The 15,039-nt window shown below is 34.7% G+C and overlaps 1 protein-coding gene across 1 annotated transcript; it reads left to right on the top strand.

The window, feature by feature from the left end:
- Nucleotides 1-192: 192 nt before the first annotated feature.
- On the top strand, nt 193-8,301 carry LOC134269150 (uncharacterized; the record flags this gene model as incomplete). The annotated part of the gene is made up of 2 exons (XM_062751374.1): nt 193-1,028; nt 2,773-8,301. Coding segments are annotated over exons 1-2 (6,365 nt in total), but the record flags the coding sequence as incomplete, so codon positions are not given.
- Between the last annotated feature and the right edge of the window lie 6,738 nt (nt 8,302-15,039).

Below are 15,039 nucleotides of genomic sequence, written 5' to 3'. Positions count from 1 at the left end.
AATATTCACCAAGGAGACCCAATTTTTCATGAAAATGCGGGAAAACAGTGTACATGCAATTGTTTAATCTTTCTGATATTTGCTTATACCACTCATTTGCAAAATGTTAATGCAAGATCCTTGGATAACATACTTAAAGAGGGGTCCTCTTTATACAGTAAAACTTCAAAAATGCATGGACAGGAGTACATAATGGTTAAAGAGCTTGAGGGGACATCATTATTCCAGAAGCAATATTACCAGACAACCATCCTCTCTGAACACACAGGACTGTGCAGTTCAAATGAAGAATTTAAAAATGCAATAGATATTGCATTTGGCATTTCTTCATATATATTTCTTTTATTTGGGGATGTTCACAGTGTATCATATACCAGTGCCATATATCATGCAGGAAATAGCACAATTTATGCATTTGATCCCCATTCAAGAAATCAGAGAGGCCTTCCCTCACCTAATGGAGCTGCAGTCCTTCTTCGTTATAACAATTACCATTCCCTTCATCACTATTTATCTGACTTAGCCAAAGCAGTTGGTGCTAAATATTATGAGATTGTAGCAGTTAGCATTGACATCACCACTCAAAGTCATCACCGGAAATATTATTCCAAATGTGTTAAAAGGAAGCAAAGACAAAATCAAACAGAGAATGAGAAGAGTGAAATAAATGAAAAAGAGACCAGAAAAAGAAAGATGAGACAATTGTCATTAAGTGATCAAAATTATCATCTGTTGAAGAATAAAGAGGCAACAAACAAGAGAGAAAAAAGAAGAAAATTAGATGAAGATGCAATCAGAAAAGTCAGAGAAAAAGAGAAATGTAAGCAAAAGAAAAGGAGAGAGAAACTCAGTGTCTTGAAACAGAGTTTTGTTAAACAAAAGGATACAACCTCCAAAAGACATAAAAGGCAAACAATGAGCAAAGAAGATCTTGATAGAATCAAACAAAAGGAGACGAGCTCCAGAAAAAAGATTAGGCAGGGATTGAACCAAAAAGATTCTGACCAAATTAGACAGAGAGATACAAGGTCCAGAAGAGAGAAGCGACAAGATTTCAGTGAAGAAGTTCGCACCAACATTAGAGAGAAAGACACAAGCTCTAGAAGAGAGAAGAGACGAGACTTGAGTGAAGAAGGTCGCAGCAACATAAGACAGAAAGACAGTTCCCTAACAAAAAAATACTATAGTTAACTATAGTTAACTATAGTTAACTATAGTTTACTATAGTAAATCAAAGTGTCAAAGTTTTCGCCAAAGTTTTTCAAAGTGTCAAAGTTTTCGCCAAAGTTTTTCAAAGTGTCAAAGTTTTCGCCAAAGTTTTTCAAAGTGTCAAAGTTTTCGCCAAAGTTTTTCAAAGTGTCAAAGTTTTCGCCAAAGTTTTTCAAAGTGTCAAAGTTTTCGCCAAAGTTTTTCAAAGTGTCAAACGTTTCGTCAAAGTTTTTCAAAGTGTCAAAGTTTTCGCCAAAGTTTTTCAAAGTGTCAAAGTTTTCGTCAAAGTTTTTCAAAGTGTCAAAGTTTTCGCCAAAGTTTTTCAAAGTGTCAAAGTTTTCGCCAAAGTTTTTCAAAGTGTCAAAGTTTTCATCAAAGTTTTTCAAAGTGTCAAAGTTTTCGCCAAAGTTTTTCAAAGTGTCAAAGTTTTCGCAAAAGTTTTTCAAAGTGTCAAAGTTTTCGCCAAAGCTTTTCAAAGAGTCAAAGTTTTAGATAAAATTTTTCAAAGTATCAAAGTTTTCGATAAAGAAAGTATCAAGTTTTAGTTAAAGTTTTACAAAGTATCAAATAATAATGTTTTTCAAAGAGTTTTCGAGAAAGTGTCAAAGTTTTCAATAAACTTTTTCAAAGTTTTAAAGCATCCAAGTTTTCGATAAAGTTTTCGATAAAGTTTTCAAAGTATCCAAGTTTTTCGTTTAAGTTTTTCAAAGTATCAAAGTTTTCAATAAAGTTTTTTAAAGTATCAAAGTTTATGATAAAGTTTTTCAAAGTGTCAAAGTTTTCGCCAAAGTTTTTCAAAGTGTCAAAGTTTTCATCAAAGTTTTTCAAAGTGTCAAAGTTTTCACCAAAGTTTTTCAAAGTGTCAAAGTCTTCGCCAAAGCTTTTCAAAGTGTCAAAGTTTTAGATAAAGTTTTTCAAAGTATTTTCGATAAAGTTTTTCAAAGTATCAAAGTTTTCGATAAAGTTTTACAAAGTATCAAAATCTTCTATAATGTTTTTGAAAGTGTCAAAGTTTTCGATAAAGTTTTTTTAAGTGTCAAAGTTTTCAATAAACTTTTTCAAAGTTTTAAAGCAACATAAAGAGAGAAAAAGATCACAGGTTTTTAAAGTATGAAAGTTTATGATAAAGTTTTTCTAAGTATAAAACTTTTCGATAAAATTTTTCAAAGTGTCGAAGCTTTTGCCAATTTTTTTCAAAGTGTCAAAGTTTTCGTCAAAGTTTTTCAAAGTGTCAAAGTTTTCGTCAAAGTTTTTCAAAGTGTCAAAGTTTTCGCCAAAGTTTTTCAAAGTGTCAAAGTTTTCGCTAAAGTTTTTCAAAGTGTCAAAGTTTTCGCCAAAGTTTTTCAAAGTGTCAAAGTTTTCGTCAAAGTTTTTCAAAGTGTCAAAGTTTTCGCCAAAGTTTTTCAAAGTGTCAAAGTTTTCGCCAAAGTTTTTCAAAGTGTCAAAGTTTTCGTCAAAGTTTTTCAAAGTGTCAAAGTTATCACTATAGTAAATCAAAGTTTTCAAAGTGTCAAAGTTATCACTATAGTTAACTATAGTTAACTATAGTATTTTTTTTGTTAGGGTTTGTAGAAGAGAGAAGCGACAAGAGTTGAGTGAAGAACTTCGCACCAACATTAGAGAGAAAGACACAAGCTCTAGAAGAGAGAAGAGACGAGACTTGAGTGAAGAAGGTCGCAGCAACATAAGACAGAAAGACACAGTTTGTAGAAGAGAGAAGCGACAAGAGCTGAGTGAAGAATATCGCAACAACATTAGAGAAAAAGACACAAGCTCTAGAAAAGAAAAGCGACAAGATTTCAGTGAAGAATTTCGCAACAAGATCAGACAGAAAGATGCAAGTTCCAGAAGAGAAAAACGGCAAAACTTAAGTGAAGAAGGTCGCAGCAACATAAGACAGAAAGAAACAAGCTTTAGAAGGGAGAAGCGGCAAGACTTAAGTGAAGAATCTTTAAACTCTCTTCGACAAAAAGATGCTGAAAGAAAAACGAATAAACGTAGAGCAGCTGCATCAGACTTTGAACTCAAATTTAGAATGTCCATTAAGGAATTTCCTGAGTTTATTTGCTGCTCTTGTCATAAAATGTGTTACAGGAGTCTTGTACAGCTTTTGTCTGAAGAAAAGTATATAAATACTGAAAGTCAGCTACTGGATAAATGTCTAACAGGAAAGCACTCACTTGATGGAAAGAGGTATATTTGTAATGGATGTCATGCAGTATTGATGAAAGACAAAATGCCAGCCACTGCAGTAGCAAATAATTTAATCACAGAGGAAATCCCTGATGAATTGAGGGATTTAAGAGAGTTAGAGTGCATCCTTATTTCACAAAGGATCATATTCTTCAAAATGATGAACCTTCCTAGAGGAGGACAGAAAGGCATGATTGGTTCTTTTGTAAATATTCCTGTTGATACTGAGAGTGTGTGTTCATCACTTCCTAGGACTCCTGAGGAATCTGGAATCATTCCTTTAAAACTGAAAAGGAAACTAGCCTACAAAGGACACCACTTACACCAAAACATACGTCCTGACTGTGTTATGAAGGCTCTTGTCTGGCTTATACAAAACAATCCCCTGTACAGTAACATTTGTATCACAGATGAATGGGTACAACAGTGTCAGGAGGACGAAGACGTGTGGAACAGTTTATTCACAGAAAATATAGGCAATGAAGAAGGACAGAATTGTCAAGAAAGTCTTTGCAGCACTTTACCGAATTCTCACGATGAGGATGAAGAAGAAGTGCATGAAGTTATTTCAGAAGACTTAGAATGTCCCAGAAGAAATGACGATATAGATGAAAATGGTTCAGACATTCAGGAGAGAGTCCGAGGAGTACAGTTTGATACTTGTTTACATCCAAGTAATTTTACGCATTCAGCAGAGAAGGAATACTGTATTGCACCTGGTGAGGGAAAACGTCCCTTGGATCCTTTTCTTGACACAAAATGTGAAGCCTTGGCCTTTCCACATTTATTTCCTACTGGGAAATCTACATTTTTTGAAGATGATAATGGAAATTCCAGAAATGTTGCACTAACTGCCAAGAAGTACTTCATACAAAGAATAATGAACACAGACAGTAGATTTGCATCTTCAATTCCATATCTGTTTTATGCTCTAAATGTCTGTGAAAAACAACAAGTACGGAATTCACTCAATATTGCATTGCGAAAAGCGAGACGAATGGACATATCTGTTGGTGAATTGAGGAATCCTACAAGAATACATGAGATATTTGTCAAGGACCAAGCTTTCCAGTTTCTTCAACAAGTACGAGGCTCACCATCATACTGGCAGCGTGCACAGTATGAACTTTTAGCAATGGTTCGTGCAAAGGGTGTCTTCACTTGGTTTCTTACATTGTCTTGTGCAGATCTACAGTGGCCAGAAACAATCCAAGCTATTGCTTTACAGCATGGGCACAAGTTTAGTGAAGAAGATATTGAAAATATGTCCTATGAGGAAAAGTGCAAATGGTTGCGACAAAACCCAGTTATGGCAGCTAGACAGTTTGACCACAGATTACAGTCATTTTTTCGAGATGTTATCCAGTCAACAGCAGCTCCACTTGGCAAAGTAACACACTTTTGTCAAAGAACTGAGTTCCAGCTTCGTGGATCACCCCACTGTCATGCAGTCTTATGGGTGGAAAATGCTCCAGATTTGAAAACATCTTCTGAAGATGAAATATGTAACTGGATTGACAGTTATATCACCTGTGAAATCCCCCCTCCAGATGATCCGTTACATGATGAGGTACTGAGTAAACAGCAGCACACTCATTCTGTTGCCTGCAGGAAACATGGCACTTCATGCAGATTTCATTATCCAAAACCACCAAGTGACAAAACTTTATTGTCAAATCCTGAAGCTGATGCTTCCATCGTCCATTTTTCAGCTGAAGCTGCAAAAGAAGTTTTATCAAAAGTCAATGATGTCCTGACTGATGATACAGTTAAAATCTCAGAATTGTCTCTTCAACAAGTCCTGAGCATTGATGGAGTATCAGAAGAAAATTATTACAATGCCCTCAAATACTCGAAAGCAGGAAAATCTGTTGTACTAAGAAGAAAACCAAGCAGTCTGAACATAAACTGTTATAACAGAGACATTCTACAAGTTTGGAAGGCAAACATGGACTTGCAGTTTGTGTGTGATCCATATGCATGCATAACTTACATAGCATCTTATGTAACCAAAGATGAACGAGAACTGTCACAGATGTTAAAAGAGGCGGCAAAAGAATTAAAGGACGCAGATATAAAGTCTAGACTGCAAAAAATTGGAAGTGTCTATCTCAGCAATCGGGAAATAAGTGCTCAAGAAGCTGCTTATAGGCTACTGAGTATACCTTTAAAGAGATGCAGTTCAAAAATGGTATGGATACCAACAGATCTTCCCGATGAGAGAATTGGTATTTTAAAACCTCAGTCCTTGCTGGATGAACTTGACGATGATGACACAGATATATATGCCTTAGGTATTGTAGAAAAATACCAAAAAAGACCAGAGAGTCCACTCCTAAATGAACTTTGTCTTTGGGAATTTGCTGCCTGGTATGGTCCTTCATCTCAGTCAAAAGACAGTGATCTTGATTGTGCGCACGACATTAATACCCTTCCGAAAGTAATCAAGCTCAAGGATGGTAGAGGCATAATGAAAAAATACCAGAAACCTGCTATTCCACGATATCATATGTTTTCCGTAAATAAGGAGAGTGAAAAATTTTATCACCAGCAACTTATGCTGTTTATTCCATGGCGAGATGAAGCAACAGACTTGAAGGATAATGATAGTGAGTTTCCCTTTCAGGGAATGTTTGAAATAAGAAGAGATGAAATACTTCAAACTAAAGCCCGCCTTGAGCATCACAGTGATCTGGTGGAAAATGCTTTGAGAAACTTTGGTGTTAATGGACCTCCTCAACATGCTTGGGATTGCCTTAATCCTGAGGCTGAGCAATCCAGAGCTGATGAAGCAAGGCTTATGCAGGAAGAAGAAACAAGGGAGGCAAATGCAGTTGAAGTTGCGAGAAGACCCCTAACACTGGCTGTCACAACCAAACCTAATGCTCTCAAGGATGAGCAGCTGAGAGAGATCATCCACAGTCTTAACACAAAACAACGACAAGTGTTCACACAAATTATTAGCTGGTGTAAAGACACTATTGCTGCAAAAAATAGAGAGAAAATGCCTCCACCATTTTATCTTTTTGTTACAGGAGGTGCTGGAACTGGAAAAAGTCAAGTCATTAAAGCTATATATCACCAAGCTTCTAGAATTTTGCAGCAACCTGGTGATAATCCTGATTATCCATCAATACTCCTTACCAGCCCAACAGGAACAGCCTCTTACAATATTGGTGGAACTACCCTTCATGCAGCCCTCCACCTTCCTAAAGGAAGATATTATTCTCTGAGATCAAATCCCTCTATGTTAGCAACATTTAGACTCAGTATGTCGCAACTAAAAATTCTGGTAATTGATGAAGTATCTATGGTTGGAAGGTCCATGTTTGCTCACATTCATCGCAGATTACAGGAGGCAAAAGGAGTAGAAAACACAGGTGCTTTATTTGGAGGGGTTAGCATTCTGGCAGTAGGAGACTTTTATCAACTCCCACCAGTCCACCAACACAAGATCTTTGATTTTGAGGCACTGAACCCCAACAGTATGGATCCAGAGGAGCTTGCTATCATTTTGGCAGGACTTTGGGAGAGAAATTTTGGTATGATAGAGCTAGATGAGATCATGCGACAAAGAGAGGACCGGATATTTGCAGAGATGCTGAATCGACTACGTACTGCTACACATACAGAAGATGATGTATGCACTCTCAAATCTCCAATAATTTCTCCCGTCAGCCCAAATTATCCTCATGATGCTCTACACATCTTTGCAACAAGAAATGATGTCGACCATCACAATACCCAAATGTTAAGCAAGCAAACAGAAGAAAAGATTGAGATTTCATCAATTAACAAGATTCCAAATGTTGTCAAAAATTTTGACATTTCACAAGTGGTTGGAGGTTTGCCATATACTCTTACATTGTGTAAAAATGCCAGAATAATGCTGATTAAGAATCTTGATGTGTCTGATGGTTTAGTAAATGGAGCAACAGGCAGAATCTTGGACATAATACACAGTGAATCTTCATCATCTTTTCCCAAAGCTATTGTCATTCAGTTTGATAATAGAAAAATTGGTCGAATAGCTAGACAGTCTTCAAAAATTTCTCTACAAGGCTATGAATGCGGTGTCCCTATTCTTCCAGCTGAAGTAAAACAAAATGCTGGACGGTCAGACTCATCCCCAGAAATAACAAGAATACAATTCCCAGTTGTTCTTTGTTGGGCCTGTACAATACATAAAGTGCAAGGAGCTACTTTAGACAAAGTTGTCACATCATTCAAAAAACTTCGAAGTAAAGGACAGGCATATGTCGCTGTTAGCCGTGCTACATCACTGCAAGGGCTTTTCTTACTTGACTTTAAGCCAGAATTAATAAAAGCAGATGACACGGTTTCAAAGGAAATGAATAGGCTTGATGAACATACTTCATCCACAACTGAAGAATATCAGCAACTCTCTGGTCCATTACCCGATATTGTACGTGTGTGTTTTTTTAATGTACAGTCACTTTGGACTACACACAGAAGAGATGTTGAAAATGACCCGTACATAAACACAGCTTCCATCTTGGCATTATCAGAAACTTGGCAGCCCAGCATTCAGTGCAGTTTAAAGGGATATGATTACAGCATCGGCAGGGGAAGATCATCAGAAAATGGTGGAGGTGTTGCCTTATTTAGTAAAAATTACCCTTTAAAAGAACTGGACTTGCTGATCACAAACTGCAACATCGATGCCATAGCAGCTCAAATTCCCTTAAGTAATGACAACAGCTATATAACACTTTTACTTCTATACTGTCCACCTCGCACCACTGTCTCTCTTATATCCTGCTGCATAAAAGACTTCATTCAAAGCCATAGAGGGGAGCAAATAATCATTGGAGGAGATTTTAACATCAATCTGAACAAGACTTACAATTCCGTTGCAAAATTGTTACAAGAAGAAGGGTTTGTTCAAGTTTCCAAAGGCCCCACACACCAAAGTGGATCCCACATAGACCATATTTGGACAAATTTGCATCCATTACCAACAACCTTTGGGATATGGACATATTATAGTGACCATAAACAAATCTTTATTGACATTAAAAGATTCTAAATTTGCAAAAGTGTGTGTACATGGTTAATGAGTGTGTGTATATATACATGTATATATAATGTTCATAATCTAATTTGATCTTTAAATTTGTACCTTTTTTGCTTAATTCCTTATTATATTGCATCATTTAAGAAAATGTTGATCACTGATGGCAGCTGTATTTAATGCATATATATAAAGGTAAACATTTTAACAAATATTACTTTTATTTTTACATTATCCCATGTTAACTCCTTTATCCAATGCTTATGACAGACATTTGGCCAAATAAAATTAATCAATAGTTTCTCAGGTCAAAAAATCAGAACTCAATGCGGCAGGCAGTTTTTTGTTGTTTTTTTTAGCAGATTTAACGCCTTTTCAACATGTTTAATTAAGGCATTTGTTCAATAAATTAGTTGTAATATGTACTCAACTTTAAATAATGTTACTCCAAACATTTATTTAAAAGTTAATTTATAAAATACTAAAATTTTTAAAGAAATGTATTGTTTTTCTAATAAAAACGTATGAAAAGAGAAATAACTCGATTTTCTTTTCTTTTATCAGCTTGGAAAATTATAGAAAATTGAGATTTCCTTTTTCAATATGTCAATAAAAAAATCAATGCGGCCATTTTTAACTGATGCGACGGTGCCTGAGAAACTATTGATTAATTATTTTTTGGCTTTGGCTATTTCTTTTCTTTTTTTGATATCCATAGTTGTGATGTCAAATGGATTTTGCATTAGACTGATGAAGTAAAATGAAGTGGTCCTATATAAAACAGTGTAAACATTGATAATGGTGTATAAACATGGGATAAATTTTAAGAATCCAACTTGTGTGTTTTATCCCCTCGCCAAGGCTCAGGGAATCGAAATACACAACGAGTTGGATAAAAATTATATCCAACTACAAATCATGTGAGATCCTATATATAGCAGTTCCTAACATTTTATGGACAATATATTTTTCATCGTCATTGTTAACATAAAGAGGATGGTATTCAAAGTTTTTTTCTTCTCTATATTCATTATCATAACGGGGCCCTTGCTGACTGGTCAGTTTTCTAGTTTCTCCCGGATTGGTCTCCGCAACACTAACTTTTTATTTTATCAAAAATACAATAAAATCGGCAATGCGGCTACCTCAAAACTGATGCGCGCGGGCCTGAGAACCAAGATTTCAATTTTATATGGCCTAATAAGAAGAAATCGCTATAAGGTCTTCCGGGAAGACGGAAGACCTTAAATATAAAAATAATCTTTGTCTTCTACATGTATGATCTTTTGCGTCCTTAAATTATAAGCTAAATCTTATTGACGTGAACTTCAAACAATGTGCATTCGGGAGTTGAAATTAATTGATTTTTGGATCATATATTCACTCAGCTTTGAAAACAGCTCAGGTGGATTGAAAATGAATATCGATCTGCAATTTCAATCCGATGTTTTCCCCATGTCCGCGTCAAATTGTACCCGACCATTTCATTGTCTATCACCGAATGTTTTGATTGTAACAGATAGAAATGACGTAAGCTGTATATTTCCAATTTTGCCAGTTAATGTTCCGCGGTCTTAATACAATCCTTGAAATCTACAAGTGGAAGTTTCGTTTCTGTTATTCCCTGCTATATTAAGTCCCTCAAACACTTTTCCAGCATCAAAGTCATGCCATCCATAATAACAAGGTGTGCAAATGATGTACTGCATTTTGCAATGAACTTATTATTGGAATAATTTATGTCCTGAATATTGACATTGATATATATATATTCATGACCTGTGCTTTTTCATGAGGAAAAAAATCTGTTGAAAACATTGGACACTGTAATTAGGGTGTCAGTTTGGTCAGTTTATTCCTCTGCCTGTCGGATATCCTTTGACCAAACTTTATTTTCTACCAACTAAGAGCATTCCGACTCTTATTCTACCCAGTGGGTGTCTTTGGGAAGAAGATGTGCAGTGACCTTCAACCAAGATCCTAGGCCTATGGTCAAGGTTATAGCCAATCTGTGTGTAAACATTGTAAAAGTATATTAGTACATTTCTTGTAATCAACTGACTCATTACATGTACGTCACAAAACACTTTTGGGTACTGGGTATACTGTGACATTGAACCAAGTTTCTAGGTCATAGGAAAAGGTAATGGCAAAAATCTCTCAAATCCTCTCGCAACCACAATGAGAGGAAAGACATTTATGTCCATGAGAAATTCTTTTATTTATAATACCGCATTGAAAAGTTTTTAATGCAGTTTGTTGTAATTACATTGTAGAAATGATCGTGCTAAATTGGTTAATAGTCTTATTTATTTTGCAGGTTTCATTTACTCTCCTGAAAATCAAACCAGAGAGCTATGAAAAAATAAAAAGAAGAAACAAATCTGGATGTGTGAAATTTGATGCAACAAAGGATGAAGAACCAATCTTATTTTACACAGAGCAGTTCAATTTCTTGAACAATGAAGATCGTAAAATTATTTTCAAAGCATTGCTTACCATGAGAATGATGGACGTTAAATGTGGAGGCTACTAAATATTTTATGCATTACAAATGCTGAAGCCATTTTGTTTGAGCTGTTTGCATTTTTGGTTTACCAGAGTCACCAAGTAAGAGTATTGAAATTTCATTGTGTCATTGATGAATTTCTTCAGCTTATAAGTAATTAATATTGTCTGACATTGTGTAACGTCTATGATGAAAGAACACTTCTTGTAAAAAAAATTATCCTCTATTTAGGGGCATTGAATATTTAGTAAAAAGTTGAATTGTTTTATGTCTTCTTTCTCTCCCAAACAAACTCAATGGCATATGATTATTGAACTTTACATGTGGAAACTCTTTATATTGTCTTGTGTCATTGTTTACATTAATCAATTGAAATGTACGGAGTGTTTTAAAATTTTTCACACGGAATAATGAATTTTAAATTCCTAAGTTAAAGTGCTTAATGGAAGCTTTATTTCTTTAATGACTTAATTCTACATAATTTATCAAAAAAACATTACTATTTGAAGTTGATTTTTCAAATCATAAATAATAAAAAAAAAAACGTTATAACTATGTCCTTGGAATTCCCACTGGACACATTTTCAATGTTGTCAACTTAAGAAATGCAATAACAAAAATGAAGATTTTAATGATTTAAATGGTCCTTAAAACGCTTATCTGATATATACCTTTCCTAACATTCCCTTTCCAGATCAGTGATAAAAAGCAATAATTTACTGCTGAGCTAGGTATATCATGATCACTGGATTGGACTTGGATTTCCAAATAAGAAGCTGTCTGCATTTAAGCTTTTATTTTTATGCCCCCGGATCGAAAGATCGGATCGGGGGTATATTGTTTTTGTCCTGTCTGTCTGTCTGTTTGTCCCCAAACTTTATCCTAGCCCATAACTATTGAGTGGTTGGGGCTATGGCTTTCATAATTCATAGGTGTGTTACTTGTGACATGACCTTTCTTTGGGTACAACCAAATTTGACATCTTGACCTTGACCTTGGAGTTTGACCTACTTTTATTCTATTTGTTATCAACTTTAACCTTCGCCATAACTTTTGAACAGATCGAGATAGAGACTTCATATTTAAAATGCTTGCTCCACTAAATAAGCACTTTCAACGGACACCAAAGACAATGACCTTGACTGTGACCTATATGCTAAAAATAGATTTTTCGAACTTTCAGAAAAACTTTTGAACCATAGCAGATAGAGACTTTATATTTGGTATGCCTACTTCACTAATTAAGTGCTTTCAAATGACACCGAGGTCAATGACCTGGTGATCTTGACTGTAACATTTATGCTAAGAATAGCTTTTTCGAACTTTGTTGCCGCCGGGGGCACAGTGTTTCTCAAACACATCTTGTTTTTTCTACAGCACAGATTGTTTCATGAGGAAATATAACTTGAACTAAGCGATATATTTTTGTACTTTAAATTTTACTCTTAAGTCTTTGAATAGAGTGAATTGTCGAAATGATGCAGCAGTGGAAATATCTTGGCAATGTTCACAAAGTTATGTTTGATTACATATTTCAGTGGCTGAGCCTCGCAAATGATTGAACATAATATCTCTTACGTCTGTCTTGCTGTCCATCTGTTTGTCTGCCAAAATCTTTTACCTTGGTCAAAATTTTCGAATGAGAAGAGAAGGTCTAGAGTATTGAATTGCTGCAGAATATAAAGAATTTTAAAGGCATTTAAATCAAAATTATTGGTTTATATGTAATCCTGATACATATTTGAATTTAAATTTAATTGAATATTACTGATTTTACATTGGAAACTGTAATTTCGCCGTCAATTAAAAGTAAACATTTTAAGGATACACCAAAGGCTTTTTTTTCAAGATTTTTGACAATTTTGAGATTTTTGGTGAAGAAAACAATGCTCATCACTGCTTTATAATGTATGATTGATTGTATATTGTTTAACGCCAAATCGGCAATCTTTCAGCCATGTTTTGGCGGTATAATGTATGAAAAATTCTTGCTGATTATTAAGGTAGCTAAACACAGTTCCGTATGAAATTCAGGGGGTTTTTTTCCCAGAGAGATGCATGCTGGGTAGGGATTTTCCTGCTATTTATAGGAGTTTACTTGAAAACTACATTATTTTTGTTTTTATTCGCATAGAGTAGAGTCTTATTTTAATATTAAAAGAAAAAAAAATGTGCATTAATTTTTAGAAAAAAAATTGTGAGACTTTTTATTAGGGGGAGATAACTCCCAAAGCACCCGGTTTTCACATGTGCAGAATTGCATGAGTCAATTAGCAGGTAATGTAGCTCTTTCTAGAGGTGGAAAATGTACCCTGAAAACACAATAAAAAAAAACCCCTTTGGACTTGTTCTGTGAAATGCACATAACTTATTCTGTCAGGTTTTTTCTGTTTTTGTCGAGCGGAGGGGGGGGGGGGGGGGGGGGGCTAAAAATGCATAGGTGCAATGAAAATGGATGTATAAACAACTCAATATCCCCATGTTTCATGTGTCAAATACTCCCTAGTAGTAATAGATGAATGTATTACAGTTGGATATTTATAAAATTCACAATTTTGTCTTTCCATTGATATGCAGAAGTCTATATGTAACAAGCCTTAATTTTATTTCTCTATAGGGGTCAGTTTTGCTTGTCCCTCTTCAAGTAACGTCCCGATAACGTCTTACATAAAACTGTGTTTTGCACCCTAAATGGTTTTCTAATTATTTAACAATAATCAAACATTAACAGATGTGAATGTGCCTTTATTGAAGTTTCTGATTTAGACTGTAACTGCCTGCTTCTGAAAGGAGCAATAAATCTATTTGACCACTTGGGGAATTCTTCACTAGCAACACAAAGGCTATCAGTAATTAAACTACAGGGACTCTAGATTTAGGAAAGGAGATCTAACAGGCCACTAATGACCATGAAAGAGGAGGTGGGGCTTAGCTCTTGCCATTTTGCTGGGAATTAAATTTTTCTGATTCAGGTGTGTACCTGATAGATTCGAAATCACTTGACGGAAAACAATCCCGTCTTTTGACTTCACCGTATGCCAAGGGTTTATGAGGAGAGTAGTGTAACAGAAACCCTTGGCTAGCGAAGATGCCTATACTGTAAAGTAAGATCAAACAGTTGGTGGTATTATTTCAAAGGTTTCTTTTCCCTTATTTATTGACCAATTTCTTTGAAAACTGGCCAAAGTGTGTTTTGAATGTGTGTTCTCCAAACATCTAAGATTTTTGATATCTTGGTCAGTTCTTGAATAATGGGGGAAATGTAGAATTGGGTTAATAAATTGTTAACATTGAAAGACAAATGGATGTAACTTTTGAGTAAGAAGTTTTATCAAAGGTCTGAGTCTGAGTTCAATCTTTAATCTACAATGAGGCTACATTTTGATTTTGAGAGGTAAAATAAAAAACAAATTGATATATAAAATATAAATGTGTTAATATTAACATTAAAATATTAATAATTTTTCTATGAGATAGAAATGAAAAATTCAATTCAGATCATTATATAGTAAATTTAACAAGCGTTCAAACTTCAAATGATATGTACTTTTAATTTGTTATCTTTGTTAATGAAAGAATTACAAGTAAATTATATGTTGCCCTTTGGAAACCTTTGGTGTATCCTTTAAGGACAGATGATACAAACAAATTTTATCTTTGGAGGAGACTTAGTATCATGTCAAAAGTCTAGAAAAGTGAATATTTCTTATGATTGTTTCTCCTAAGAAATGGAAAATGAAATAGACTTGGAAAATATTGGTTATATCTCAATAGAATTATAAAAATGGATAAAACACACTCAGTAAAGGTTTACAGATGAGAATAAATTTCAGAATATGTTAACTTGGTGCTAAAAGTGTAATATAAACTTTAGAAAAATATGCCAAGCCAGGTGAATTTTATGAGGAAAAGCAAAATGGTAAAAATCAGCCCATATAATATAGGGTGATTTATGCCATTTTGCTTTTCCTAATAAAATTCACCTGGATCGGTATATATTTCTTAAGTTTATATTACAATCTTAGCATCAAGCTAAGTAAACATATTCTGAACTTTGTTTTCACCTCTAAACCTTTACTTATTGCAATTTGGC

The sequence above is a fragment of the Saccostrea cucullata genome, unplaced genomic scaffold (assembly GCF_032062105.1).
Source record: "Saccostrea cucullata isolate Sc308-1 unplaced genomic scaffold, CSIRO_AGI_Scuc_v1 ctg18353, whole genome shotgun sequence".
Classification (NCBI taxonomy): Eukaryota; Metazoa; Mollusca; class Bivalvia; order Ostreida; family Ostreidae; genus Saccostrea; species Saccostrea cuccullata.
Note: the sequence above shows the minus strand (reverse complement) of the source record. Positions and strands in the feature narration are given on the sequence as shown.